Source organism: Anomaloglossus baeobatrachus, chromosome 4 (assembly GCF_048569485.1).
Source record: "Anomaloglossus baeobatrachus isolate aAnoBae1 chromosome 4, aAnoBae1.hap1, whole genome shotgun sequence".
Lineage (NCBI taxonomy): Eukaryota > Metazoa > Chordata > Amphibia > Anura > Aromobatidae > Anomaloglossus > Anomaloglossus baeobatrachus.
In genome coordinates, this window is record NC_134356.1 from 490,495,388 (window position 1) to 490,509,336 (window position 13,949).

Genomic DNA, 13,949 nt, shown 5'->3' on the forward strand with positions numbered 1-13,949 from the left:
TTGCACATCTTGTTTAAGCTATTTGCTGACACAGGGGTAAAAATGATGTTTATACGTTACTATGAGCAGAATTTTGCACAAGTATCAAGTGAATGCAGTCTCGTCACATTATATAGTTCACGGATCTAACCAATTACACTTTTTTTTTTTTTTGCAGTATAACCGGGTGTGGATCCCTGATGCAGATGAGGTGTGGAGATCTGCTGAGATTACAAAGGACTTGAAGATTGGGGACAATGTGCTGCATCTGTGCTTGGAAGATGGCACTGTAAGGAAAATAAAATGTTGTTTTGTTTAGATTATATACACTGCGGTAAACTCAATTAAAAGGTAAATTGATGTGTTTTACATATCCTAACTGCACAAGAGGCTGGACTATGCTTGTCAGATTAGTAAGGGTTCATTGACACGAGTGTAAAGTACGCCGACACAGAGTCAACGACAGCAACCAAGCCCATGCTGAATAGGTACAGGCCGAGAGGAAGTGCTATTTCCACTGGATGAGCGTCTGTGGATGCTATCCAGCTGAAATGTATTGTGGTGTAGACTGGCTCGTTCCTTGCACTACCATACTCGCCGCCGACCAGAGTCAAGCAGCTGACGTTGACATGGTAGTCACAGGTGGCGCATGGTAATGACGTCATGCACTGCCTGTTGCTTACCTTAGAAACATTTTTACCCCCTTTTTGTTGAATGATAACTTTGAAAAATGAGATCCCTTTGCTGTGTTGTAAGCTACTTCTGGACCATGACTTTTGCTGAAAAATGCAACTAAGATGACGTCAGGAAAACCCTACAAAAATAGTTAACCTTTAGATGGAGTTAAAATTCACTACAAATAATGACAGCTGTGTTCTAGGTACTATTTATCGTGGATTTATATGTGATTGTCTTCTTCTGAACACAACCACATCTCCAAAGATGGGAGGGTGTCAACATTTATGTAACCACATTATTTTAGTTTTAAAATGTTTGCAAAATGATTTCAGTTTGTTTCTAAATAGATTCGTAGAGTTTGAGTAACATTAAAGTGAACCAACCATGAGGATTTCGCGATATAAACTAAAGGCAGTGCCATAGTGGTACTAAGATGCTGAATCCAGGCATACCTCTTGTAGAAAGATGGGATGCTTGGTTGATGAAATATCTTTAAACAAAGTTGCAGAAATGCACTGCATTTTGAATGACGGGTGCAATGGCAGCGGGCCTTTGTGGGTTGTGTCCTCGGTGTTTATTCCTCCTCCGGCTACCTCCTGGTTTGCCACTTTTCTTTATTTGACTCCGCCACCACTGCTGTTATTGGCAGAGCTTGCACATTGCCACAGTAACTCTGTCTTCATTAAAATAGTGCCAGAGTCTGTGCATGCGTGTACCTTGATCTCCGGCGACATTTTATTGAAGACACTGCAGTGAAAACTATGAGAGGCATCAGCACGTGTGCAAATTTTCTTTTTACATCTGCACACGAGCCCCTGCCACTCATAGTCTTCACCGCAGTGTCTTCGATAAAATGGCTCTGGAAATGGCTGTATGCGTGTGCGCTAACTCCGGCGTCATTTTAATGAAGACAGAATTACATGGTGCCATGTGCCATTATACATTAAGCCATAATTCACATTGCCATGTGCCATAATACATGGTACCATAAAACAATGTGCCATAAAACATTGTACCATAATACATCGTACCCTGTGCCATTATACATCAGGCCATAATACATTATGCTATAAAATATTGTTTTATGTGCCATATTACATGGTGCAGCTTGCCATGCCTCCCTGACAAAGTAGATAGCTGGCTCGTCATTATTACTATGATCTATTTCCAAAGGCATAACCTGTTACCCAGTGGCATAACTAAAGTCCAATGGGCCCCTCTGCAAAGTTTGGGCCTGCCCTCCTGCCCCCTTGTAGTATTCTAAATCCTATATAGACATATGAGTTGCCTCACCTACCCCTTTATATTGTATTATCCCCCTTCATGGTAAATATGTCCCCCATCCAAATAAATATGTTCCCATCCTGCTATATTTGTCCCCATTTTGGTATATCCTGGTATATGTCCACATATTGGGTACATCTTGATATATATGTCCCCTTCCTGGTGTATAGGTAGCCACCCTGGTTTATATATCCCCATCCTGGTATATGTCCACATCCTAGTTCCATCCTGGTATATATGTCCCCATCCTGGTATATACGGGTCCATCACGTAGAACACAGTGAAACAAATAAAGGATTATACTTACCTTCCCTCCACTCTCCCCATGTGCAGTGTCCTCCTCTGATGCCGGCAACTGACTTCAGCGTGTAAGCGGTGCAGCACATGACATCACTGCCATGCGCAACAATTTACACTGATGTCAGCTGCCAGCATATTCGCTGCTCCCCATGCCCGGGATTGGGGACATGGGGAGCAATAAATAGTCATACTCTTTAATAGCGGGCACATGTGATCGCCCAGCAGCTGCAGTAAGCCGGCGGCTGGGTGATTACATGTGCTGCTATTAAAAAGAATGAATATTTACTACTCCTCATGCCCATAATACCGCCTACCTCTCAGCACTAGTTTTAGTGCCGAGAGGTGAGTGGAATTATGGGCTATGGGAGGAGTGAATATAAATTTCCTTACACGGTGAGCATATGTGCAGCGCAGGGACCAGATGGGTCTCTGTGCTGCATGTATTTCAGCTGAATGCATGCCCTTGGACGCACATCTAGCTGAAGTAGGCACTGAGCTCACAGGCTCCGTCACATGGCCTGCTGCCGTTTGTGGTACCCCACTGTTTTCAGAGTTAATTAAAGGGGTTTAACAGAAATAGCCAGTGAAACATTTAGGAATTCTAACCATTTTTCTACAAATCTTCCTTATTTCAGAAGCTCGGAAGTAATTGGACAAATTTAGCATCATGAATAAAATGTTCACTTTTAAAATTTTGTAGAGAATCCTTTGTAGACAATGACTACCTGAAATAGGGAAACCCTAGATGACCCCAAACTTTGGGTCTCCTCCTTTCTGAAACTTGGCCAAGCTTTTACTGCAGCTGATTTCAGTTGTTTCTTGTTTGTGGGTATTTCTGCCTCATTGGGAACCTGCCCTTCCCTTCTTACATTGCCCATATAAACAGATCTTTCAAAAAAATATTTTTAAAGTGCGTTTATGATATGGAAAAGACCCCCTTGAATAGTCGATGGAGCATTAGTTCCCCAGACACGTTGTGTTTTTCTTTCCTTTTGGTCGACTTCGCATGGAACGGAGAAGTCCACTCCCGGTTCTGTGTGTGTTGGGAGCTGTGGCCCGCGAAAGCTGACCCTTGGGATCTCAGTGGGTTCTGACTGACACCCTATCTTCCGCGTTGGGCTTCCGTTTCGCTCTATCTGGGCAGTTAATGAGACAACGTCTGGAACCTTGTCCCCGGCTGGGTAATTGGAGAGGGGTTTGCAACGTTCCTCGCCCTAGGGTCCAGGTACCCCGACTGTGCACGGCCTCCGGACCAGATTCCCGTTGTCTGCACCGGCGGGCTACAACCCTGCCCCGGTCCACTTTAGGTCTCCCGCGACCGCATCTCCGTTGCCTGTGGCCCTGTTCACTGTCTGCCACCTAGCCGGGTAGTCCAAGGGCTACTACCCCTGACCACACTGCACACTTCGCTCCTCTCACTTCAACTGTCAGTTTGAACCATCTAAACTTGACTATTGTATTCCCGCCTCTGACACCTCAGGACCCCTAGGTGGGCGTTCTCATCCGCCTGATCCCGCACAGTGGTGTGTCCTTATTATCATGAGGCAGTGGCTAGGGTTTAGTGGCTGTGTGTTATGCCTAAGTGTGGGTTTCTGGTGGTAACAAGGAGGATATATACTTTTGTGACTACCTGGTTTTGCCAGGGCGTCACAATAACATGACTTACAAGAGATGGCGTCATCTCCAGTGTTATACAAAGCTTGAGCATGCATGCGGCTTTGTTCCCTCACATCATTGAGCTACTGAAGCCAGGTTTACGCATCCCAGCTTCAGAAAGGCGCACTGCGCGTGACTAACTCTTCTGAAGACTAAGGCTGTGTGTACACAGTGCGTTTTTTGGTGCAGATTGTAGCCCAAATCTGCATGTCTATCTTTATGCCAGCCATGCCAGCAAAGTGAATGTCCCAGCTTTTGTGTGTTTTTTTTAACTACGTCAGGATTCTAAAAGACGCCTAGAGGTTAAAAGAAGTTAGCTTACCATTCTTCATTCGTTTTACAATATAAGTCTATTGGTAGGCTCAAAAGATAGCTTGAAAATACCCTGGGCATCTTTTTGAGTGATTTCCCAGCATTTAACCACTAGCAGTTTCTTCATTGTTGAATGGAGAATAGAAAATAACTGGAAAATAGTTTAAAAGGATGACCCAAAAGTGATGGAAAAGCAAAAAAAAACCAACAAAACATCTGCAGCCAAAGAGGACAAAGGAAGTGATCAAAAAGATGCAAAAAAAGACAACTCAGGACAAAAAACGCTGGCGTGTCTGTGGCTCCCTGGACAAGCCAGGACGTCACAAGCACAACACCTACACACCCCACACTCCCGGTCAGGCACACCAAAGTCAGACACAAACCCTTGTTGCCTTCCTCCAGGGGCTGATGTCCACACCAGGGGGTGGGCCAGGCGGTTGGCCCCGCCCACCAAGGAGTTCACAGTCCTGGAGGCGGGAAAAGCAGGCAGATAGAGTTTTGGAGGTGAAAGTGAGAGGAAGGAAAGTAGCAGTAGAGAAGCCTGAAGTTGGTCCGGGTGTGTGGCCCGGACGGATCAGCAAGGTTGGCAGACGGTGGTGACCGTCTGCAGGAGTGGCCTATTGGAGCTAACCGTAAGGACCGTGGACGGGCGGTGGCCCGGCGGTACCGGACCGGTACGCAAAGAGAAGCCAGCACCATCCGGCATGGGCTTACGGACCCCGGCAAGGCTAGGAGTCGCCGTGAATTTGCCAAATCCGTTAGCGAAGGGAACCTCCGGGATTTCCCAGCAGCCAAGTCCCGACAGAAGGCAAGAGTCCAACCGAGAGAGGGAAACACAGTCACCGCCAAGGCTAAAGTTCCCAGGGCCAGAGCCTGCGGGCAAAAGGGGCTCCTTCAGCACCCATCCAAGCTGGGGAGCGGGTTACTGGTGGGAACCCATTGGAACCGTACACGTTACATAGGTGCAGGGAAAGGCAGTCACCATCAACCTGCCGGGAGGAGAAACACCGCAGCCGTCTGTGGGACCCGTCCATCCAGCCGTGTGTTTTATCGAGAACTGTGTCCTCATCATTGGATGAGTGAGTACCACCGTGCCGTGCGGCACAGTGCTGCCCCCACGACCCTGCACCTCGCCAGGCCCCGTAACCCGCCTGCCATCCATCCCTACCCCATCACCGGGCCCCGGGACAACCAACCCCCTACCCACGGAGGGGAGAACTAACATCCAGGCTGCTCCCAGTCATCACTCCCGGGATCCCCATCCAGAGCAGCGGTGGTGTCCCCAATATCACCACAACCGTGGGTGGCGTCACGGACAATATCTAATCCCCACAATCAATCCCCACCCTTTTCACTCACGGGCGAGGAGCGCCGCTCGGCTCGAGTCCCCGGGATCTGGCCCACCACTCGAGCCACCACCGAGCAGCGGCAGCAGCAGCCGGACCTGAGCAGTGGGAGAGCGCAGCGTCCCCTCCTCCGCCCGCGACAACTTGGCGTCACGAACAGGATCTTACCGCTCTGCCGTCTGGTAGAGGTGCGCCTTGTTACCGCCGGAGGTGTCCGGACGAAAAATTGGAGAAGCCGCCATCTTGGGCGCGAAAAATTCCCACTCGAGCGTCTCCTCGAGTAGTGGAGGCGCGAAGGCCAAAACCCCACCCCTGTAGAGGAGGGGCCGGAAAGAGACTAAGGGGGACTGATGGTGTCTGGCCGCATATAGCCCGCGGCTATAAATGCAGAGACTGGGTTCCTGGAAGACCTCAGTGCCAAGATGCACAGCCCGACTACCAATGATGACGCTCCCGCACCCGGCACGGCAACGCGGCTGAGGGACCAGACCGCCCCGCTGAGTAACCGTCTGCAAGCCCACATGCAGCTCCTCCTGGAGGAGTGGGAGACCGACATGGCGGACGTGGTAGCTACTATGCGGAGACGCGAGGTGGAAGAGGATTTGGAAGAGCGGGTAAGAGACCCACGCCCCTGTATTCCCGAGAGATCGGCCACTGCGACTGAGGAGCCTGGCCTGCACCCGCTCACCCTGCCTCCCTCCCCGCTATCCGTGTTAGCTGCTGCCACCCCACCACTAGGCCCACTACCTGTCCAACCGGTAGCGATACCCTGCCAACCCGCCCCGGCGGACCAGCCGGCTGCAGACGCTCAGGACCCCCCTGAACCGCTCCTGTGGGAGCCGCTGGGACCGCGGCCCCTTAACGAAAATGTGCCAGAAGTCCCGGCAGCGATTGCGCCAGACCCCGAGTCCAGGACCGTGGCATGGATGAAGGCCCGAGTGATTGAGTTCCACCAACGCCAGCAAAGTCAGATATACCTGATGGAGCAGTGGACCAGTGAAGTGGAAACGCTGGGTGCAACTTCCTCAATGTATGGGAAGGGAGCAGAGGTGACGGAGCCGATGGGTAGCCCACGTCCCCATGTCCTACCAGGACCGGACACTGCGGCTGGGGGGCCCGGCCCTGTCTCGGCCCTCGTATCATCCCTACCATTATTCCTGCGGCGCCTCAGCGTTAACCAACCTGACCTACTGCCCCACGCTACCGCGGAAGAATGTGATGTGCTGGATACTGGAAGCCAGGAGGCTGCGGCAGCTGGCGGCAACCCGCCTGACGCAGAGACAAGTGTTAGTGACTCCAGTGACTCCAGCTCCGGTGCTGAGCCCACCCCTGAAAGTGAAGCGGCAAGTGAGCATCTCCGCTACGTGGGAGAACCGGTGGTTTATTACACCCCATGCAATGGTGGAAACGGATACCGGGCACCCCTTTCACAGCAGGCCTGTCACTGCATGTTTGATATGCTGGTGGCGGAGGATGAGGCCCGACACCAAAGAATCGGAGTGATGGCAGCGGAGTCCCATTGCAATTGTCCCCCGTTGGGACCACCAGTATTGTGTGTTGAAAGTACCGTTTAAAAGTTTTAAAAGAGTGATAAGAAGTGAGTGATCAACCAAAATTCACCTGATTTGAAGCCTTGATTTGCACCGGTCGTCGCCGGCAACTGGTCCCCGTTGGGACCCCTTGAAACAAATGCGTAGGAACTACTACGGACAAGCCCGAGAACTGGCAGGGCAACCACGAACTTGTGGTCTGTAAATAAAAATATGTTTTAAGGCTTAACCGTAACCGCCTCCGGAGAGGCTGATTTGGAGGATGGGCCTGGAGGGAAGTGATGGCCCAGGCCCGCCACTACCGTAACCGGTGGCAATCCTCTGGGGGTTTCAGGGGTTCCCCATGGACGTGGGTCCCCTGAAAAGGACAGAACCTGCTTGGGTAACTTGTGCTGGACTGGGGTCAAGGGGTGCTGCCTGTTTGCTTAGGGGCAGCATCAGGGCCAGGTTACTTGGGTGGGAGAGAGTGGAAGCCGTAACTGTTTTAGCAACATTTAAGTAAGAGTACCTCCCGATGTGGCAAGATGTTATTATATTTGTAATATGTTTACCGTTTATCTTTTCCAGTTTGTGAAAATAAAACCGGTGATGGACGGGCAGCCCGCGGACGGTCTGCATTTTACTAAGGGGGAATGTGGCACCCTGGACAAGCCAGGACGTCACAAGCACAACACCTACACACCCCACACTCCCGGTCAGGCACACCAAAAGCCCGCTACACACGCTTCAATATATCTCACAATCCGTCGTTGGGGTCAAGTTGTAAGTGACGCACATCCGGCATCGTTTGTGAGGTACCTGCGTGTGACAGCTACGTGCGATCAGGATTGAACGCAAAACCGTTGATCGCAAACACATCGTATCATTCTCTAGAATTGAGCGTTTTGTTGCACGAACCTAGTCAATTGTAACGTGTGACATCCCTCATACGATTTTGGTGTCTGATACTATGTGCGCAGGTGTGCGCTCTGCACCGCAGCTTAAAAAAGGTCCGCTTCAGAGCGCAGCTGAAAAGCTGCATTCTGAAGCGCCTCACAATGTCTGTCATTCACTAATCTCTGTCAGTCGGTCACTATCTCTGTCCCTCACTCTCTGTCCATGTCAGTCTATCCCCCTCTCTCATATACTCACCGATCCCCGATCCCCGGCGCTGCACGGCATTCACACTGCTCCGGCGGCTTTTACTGTTTTGAAAAAGCCGGCCGCCCATTAAACAATCTCGTATTCCCTGCTTACCCCGCCCACCGGCGCCTATGATTGGTTACAGTGAGACACGCCCCCACTCTGAGTGACAGGTGTCACACTGCACCCAATCACAGCAGCCGGTGGGCGTGTCTATACTGTGTAGTGAAATAAATAATTAAATAATTAAAAAAACGACGTGCGGTTCCCCCCAATTTTAAAACCAGCCAGATAAAGCCATACAGCTGAAGGCTGGTATTCTCAGGATGGGGAGCTCCACGTTATGGGGAGCCCCCCAGCCTAACAATATCAGCCAACAGCCGCCCAGAATTGCCGCATACATTATATGCGACAGTTCTGGGACTGTACCCGGCTCTTCCCGATTTGCCCTGGTGCGTTGGCAAATCGGGGTAATAAGGATTTATTGGCAGCCCATAGCTGCCAATAAGTCCTAGATTAATCATGTCAGGCGTCTATGAGACACCCTCCATGATTAATCTGTAAATTACAGTAAATAAACACACACACCCGAAAAAATCCTTTATTAGAAATAAAAAACACAAACATATACCCTGGTTCACCACTTTAATCAGCCCCAAAAAGCCCTCCATGTCCGGCGTAATCCAGGATGGTCCAGCGTCGCTTCCAGCGCTGCTGCATGGAGGTGACCGGAGCTGCAGCAGACACAGCCGCTCCGGTCACCTCCACGCAGCTAATGAAGACAGCCGCGCGATCAGCTGATCTGTTACTGAGGTTACCAGGGGCTGATGTCCAAACCAGGGGGTGGGCCAGGCGGTTGGCCCCGCCCACCAAAGAGTTCACAGTCCTGGAGGCGGGAAAAGCAGGCAGATAGAGTTTTGGAGGTGAAAGTGAGAGGAAGGAAAGTAGCAGTAGAGAAGCCTGAAGTTGGTTCGGGTGTGTGGCCCGGACGGATCAGCAAGGTTGGCAGACGGTGGTGACCGTCTGCAGGAGTGGCCTATTGGAACTAACCGTAAGGACCGTGGACGGGCGGTGGCCCGGCGGTACCGGACCGGTACGCAAAGAGAAGCCAGCACCATCCGGCAGGGGCTTACGGACCCCGGCAAGGCTAGGAGTCACCGTGAATTTGCCAAATCTGTTAGCGAAGGGAACCTCTGGGATTTTCCAGCAGCCAAGTCCCGACAGAAGGCAACCGTCCAACCGAGAGAGGGAAACACAGTCACCGCCAAGGCTAAAGTTCCCAGGGCCAGAGCCTGCGGGCAAAAGGGGCTCCTTCAGCACCCATCCAAGCTGGGGAGCGAGTTACCGGTGGGAACCCATTGGAACCGTACACGTTACATAGGTGCAGGGAAAGGAAGTCACCATCAACCTGCCGGGAGGAGAAACACCGCAGCCGTCTGTGGGACCCGTCCATCCAGCCGTGTGTTTTACCGAGAACTGTGTCCTCATCATTGGCTGAGTGAGTACCACCGTGCCGTGCGGCACAGCGCTGCCCCCGCGACCCTGCACCTCGCCAGGCCCCGTAACCCGCCTGCCATCCATCCCTACCCCATTACCGGGCCCCGACACAACCAACCCCCTACCCACGGAGGGGAGAACTAACATCCAGGCTGCTCCCAGTCATCACTCCCGGGATCCCCGTCCAGAGCAGCGGTGGTGTCACCAATATCACCACAACCGTGGGTGGCGTCACGGACAATATCTAATCCCCACAATCAATCCCCACCCTTTTCACTCACGGGCGAGGAGCGCCGCTCGAGTCCCCGGGATCCGGCCCACCGCTCGAGCCACCACCGAGCAGCGGCAGCAGCAGCCGGACCTGAGCAGTGGAAGAGCGCAGCGTCCCCTCCTCCGCCCGCAACATGTCCTGAAGCGTCCTTCTCTTCAATAACATGCCTGGTTCGCCCGAGTTTAGAAGAAATAGGAAATAATGATGTGTGTTTGTAATGAAGCTAAACTTAGTAAAAAGTAACTCTGGCATATCATTGGTGTCTTATAGGACTTGAAATATTTGATTGAGAAAGGTCTGCCTCCTCTTAGAAATCCAGACATTCTTGTAGGAGAAAATGACCTCACTGCCCTCAGTTATTTGCATGAGCCGGCCGTCCTGCACAACCTTAAAGTGCGATTCATGGAGTCTAAGCTTATCTACACCTACAGTGGTAAGTCAATACCGCATGACAGCTGCACTACTCTTTGTACAGTACTATATGTGTCATACAACTCAAACTATTACAAATAGATAAGTTACCCTGTAGACTGTCCTAACAATTTATTCGTGTTCTCACACTTTTTTAAATTTTTTTCCCCACATACAAGTTAATATTATATTATGTTTTTAATGTAGAGGTCCATGCTATCTCTGTTACTCTTTAGAGACTTGTTTAATTGTACCCTTAAGCTGGGTTCACACTTAGCGACAACGTCATTTTCTGTGACGTAACAGTGACCTTGTAAGTCGCTGTTATGATCGCTGCTTAGCTGTCAAACACAGCGACGCAGCAGCGATCATAACGTCGCTACATGTGCAGAGAGCAGGGAGCCGCGCACACTGCTTAGCGCTGGTTCCTTGCTCTCCTAGCTACAGTACACATAGGGTTAATTACCCGATGCGTACTGCAGCTACATGTGCACAGAGCAGGAGCCGGCACTAGCAGCAAGAGCGGCGGAGGCTGGTAACGAAGGTAAATATCAAGTAACCAGGGAAAGGTCTTTCCTTGGTTACCCGATGTTTACAGTGGTTACAGCTTTCCGCAGCTGCCAGACGCCGGCTCCTGCTCCCTGCTCGCTTCATTTCGTCGCTCTCTCGCTGTCACACACAGCGATGTGTGCTTCACAGCGGGAAAGCGACAACGAAAAAATGAAGCAGGACATTCAGCAATGAGCAATGACCTCACAGCAGGGGCCAGCTCGTTGCTGGATGTCACACACAGCGACAGCGACGGGACGTCACTGCAACGTCACAGAAAATGGTAACGTAGCAGCGACGTCGTTGTCGTCGTCGCTGTGTGTGACACCACCTTTACAGTCATTCACTAAATCTGATATCAGTGACAGTGACTAATCAATTCAATGGTGTTTTTGAACACAGAAAATGTTTTCTTTACACTATTTGAAACACCCAAAAAAAGAAAATAGTAGGTCCCATGTTCTGCAGTAGACCATGGAGGAAAGGTCAGCACTCACCCAGCATCTTAAAAAATCAGTCCTTTATTTCAGCTGATAAAAGCATAATAGTAGGGAAGGGAAGGATGCGGAGAGAGGAAGGACGACAGCTGCCGTTTTGAGCGGATGGTTTACAGTGATTTTTCAACATGTCGAGTGAGTGCCGACCTTTCTCCGTGGTCTATTGTAGTTTATATGTGTGTATCCGCTTGGTTAACGCACCCCAGGACTCTTATTTCTCCATCCCAGCTTCCAAGTTATGCTGTCTTGGCGGCTGCAGTGGCATGTTAGTAGTGCTGGACTTTTTTTTTTTTTTTTTGGTCCCATGTTTTTCACGTGATTTCAGCTGTAGTACACATTTGTGACCATCTTTACTTTCATTGTATTGTGAGTGGTGGTCACAAATATGCACGACCCCAGCCGCAAACTCACAGAAGTGACTAAAGGAGTGGTCACATATTGTACTACTACCCCAATCACACAAGAATTTGTTTAAGGGATCTGTGGAGATCCCACGTGGGCAGACCCCTATGAGTCATACATTTATCACTTGGATTTTGTTGTTCGTGTGATAACCATTTTAAAAGGGTGATACACTACTTTAGAATTTAGCATTAATGGACCCAGAGATATAATAAGAAATTTTAAAAAGACAACCAAATTATACTCCACTACTGGATCAGCAGCCTTCCTCCACACTCTGTACTATTTGCATGACTGATCAATATACTTTCAGGCATTGTGTAAAAAGAACAATACAAATGTTTGTTGATCGACTGCAGTTTTCACTTGGCTTCCGAACAGTATGATAGGCATTCCCACATGTTCAAAAGGAATGTGAATTCTGCAGCCGATCAGAGAATGCTGATCCCAGGAGCCCGACTGCACTAGATGTTGTACTGAGCTTGGAAGAACGCTCCCGGTGAAGTAAGTATAGGCCTTTTTTACTTCTAACACTATTCTAAGTCAGTTACTTTCAAAGTAGTGGAAAACCTGTTTAATTTTTGTTTAGGCTTCCGTATTGAAAAAACCAGCACTGATCCACTTTCTGTAATGCTTGATTTTTTTGGGCTAAATGCAAAATGCTATGTCTGATGGAAAACTAATACTGTCCATCACTCTGAAATCATCATCCCCAACGTCAAACATGGTGGTGGCAGCATCATGCTGTGGGGACGCATTTCTTCAGCAGGGACAGGGAAGCTGGTTAGAGTTGATGTAAAGATGGATGGATCTAAATACATGGCAGTCCTGCAGGAAAACCTGTTAGAGGCTGCAAAATATGATGTACTTTCAACTTCCAGCAGGACAACAACCCTAAAAATACTGGAATATTTAAAATCAAAGCCTATTCTGGTCTGTGTGTGAATGGCTCAGTCGCAGTCTAGACCTAAATCCCATAGAGAATCTGTGGCAAGCTTTGAAAATTGCTGTTCACAGATGCCTCCATCCAATCTCGCTGATCTAGAGCTACTTTTCAAAGAAGAATGGGCAAAAAATTCAGCCTGTAGCTGTTAGAGACATGCGCCAAAAGACTTGCAGCAGTAACTGCAGCGGAAGGAGGTCATATAAAGTATTTACTCATAAGGGCTGAAGAGCAATGCATGTTGCAATTTTCAGGGTTATAGTTTTAAAATATGTAGAAAATCAAGTATCATTTCCTTTATAATCTACAAATACTTGCTACTTGGTGTTGGTATACTACATGAAACCCACAAAAAATACAATTACATTTTTCAATTTAACGTAAAAAAATGTGGAGAAGTTCACGGGGTACGAATACTTTTTCAAGGGATTGTATTAGTTGTTTTTATTGTGTTTTTGATGCTTCGGTTTTTGGTTCTTGTTAGTATGTTATTACATTCTTTTGTAGTGTTTTCACAGTGGAAACAAACCTGTGTGTTTTCCGCATCTAATGCAATTCATAGGGGAAAATAAATAAAACTGAGCGTACTCACAAGATAAATTGACATGTTGTGGATTTCCAAAACGCACCATAGATGAGTTTACATGGTTTAAAGAACTCATCAAAATCTTATCGTGGTAACTTAACCTTAACCCCTTCATGACCGCGGGCAGTAAAATTACATCCTATTTTTACGTGACTTAACAACCAGAGACGTAACTTTAGTGCCTAAAATTCATTTGATTGCCGTGGCCATAGCAACAGCCTTCAAATGATGCCCCTGGCTGTTTCTTACAGCAGGGGACCTTTGCTTGACCCCGGGGCGATGCAACCCCCTGTGCCGCCCCCGTGCCAGCAGCCACTGCTGCTCGGATCCAGGCCTTCATGGGTGGTGGCTCGAGGGTCTCCGGACCCGGGGGTCTTGCGGACACGCCGAATAAAAAGGGGAAGGTAGATTTACGGGCTAGGCCGTATTAAGTTCGTGACGCCACCCACGGTGTGTGGTGAGGCTGGACACCACCGCTGCTGCTGTGGGGCACCCGGGGGAGATGTTGTGGCAGCTAGTTGTTAACTCCTCCATGGGTAGGGATGGTGGCCCCGGGACCCAGTGTC

The 13,949-nt window shown here is 49.4% G+C and overlaps 1 protein-coding gene across 1 annotated transcript in view; it reads left to right on the top strand.

Moving 5' to 3' along the window:
* The window catches only part of MYO5C (myosin VC), a 296,937-nt gene that overhangs the window by 40,026 nt on the left and 242,962 nt on the right, over positions 1-13,949 (top strand). The window contains exons 2-3 of the mRNA XM_075345779.1: positions 158-268; positions 10,266-10,428. Coding sequence (XP_075201894.1) covers positions 158-268; positions 10,266-10,428 — 274 coding nt within the window. The remainder of the gene's footprint in view (positions 1-157; positions 269-10,265; positions 10,429-13,949) is intronic.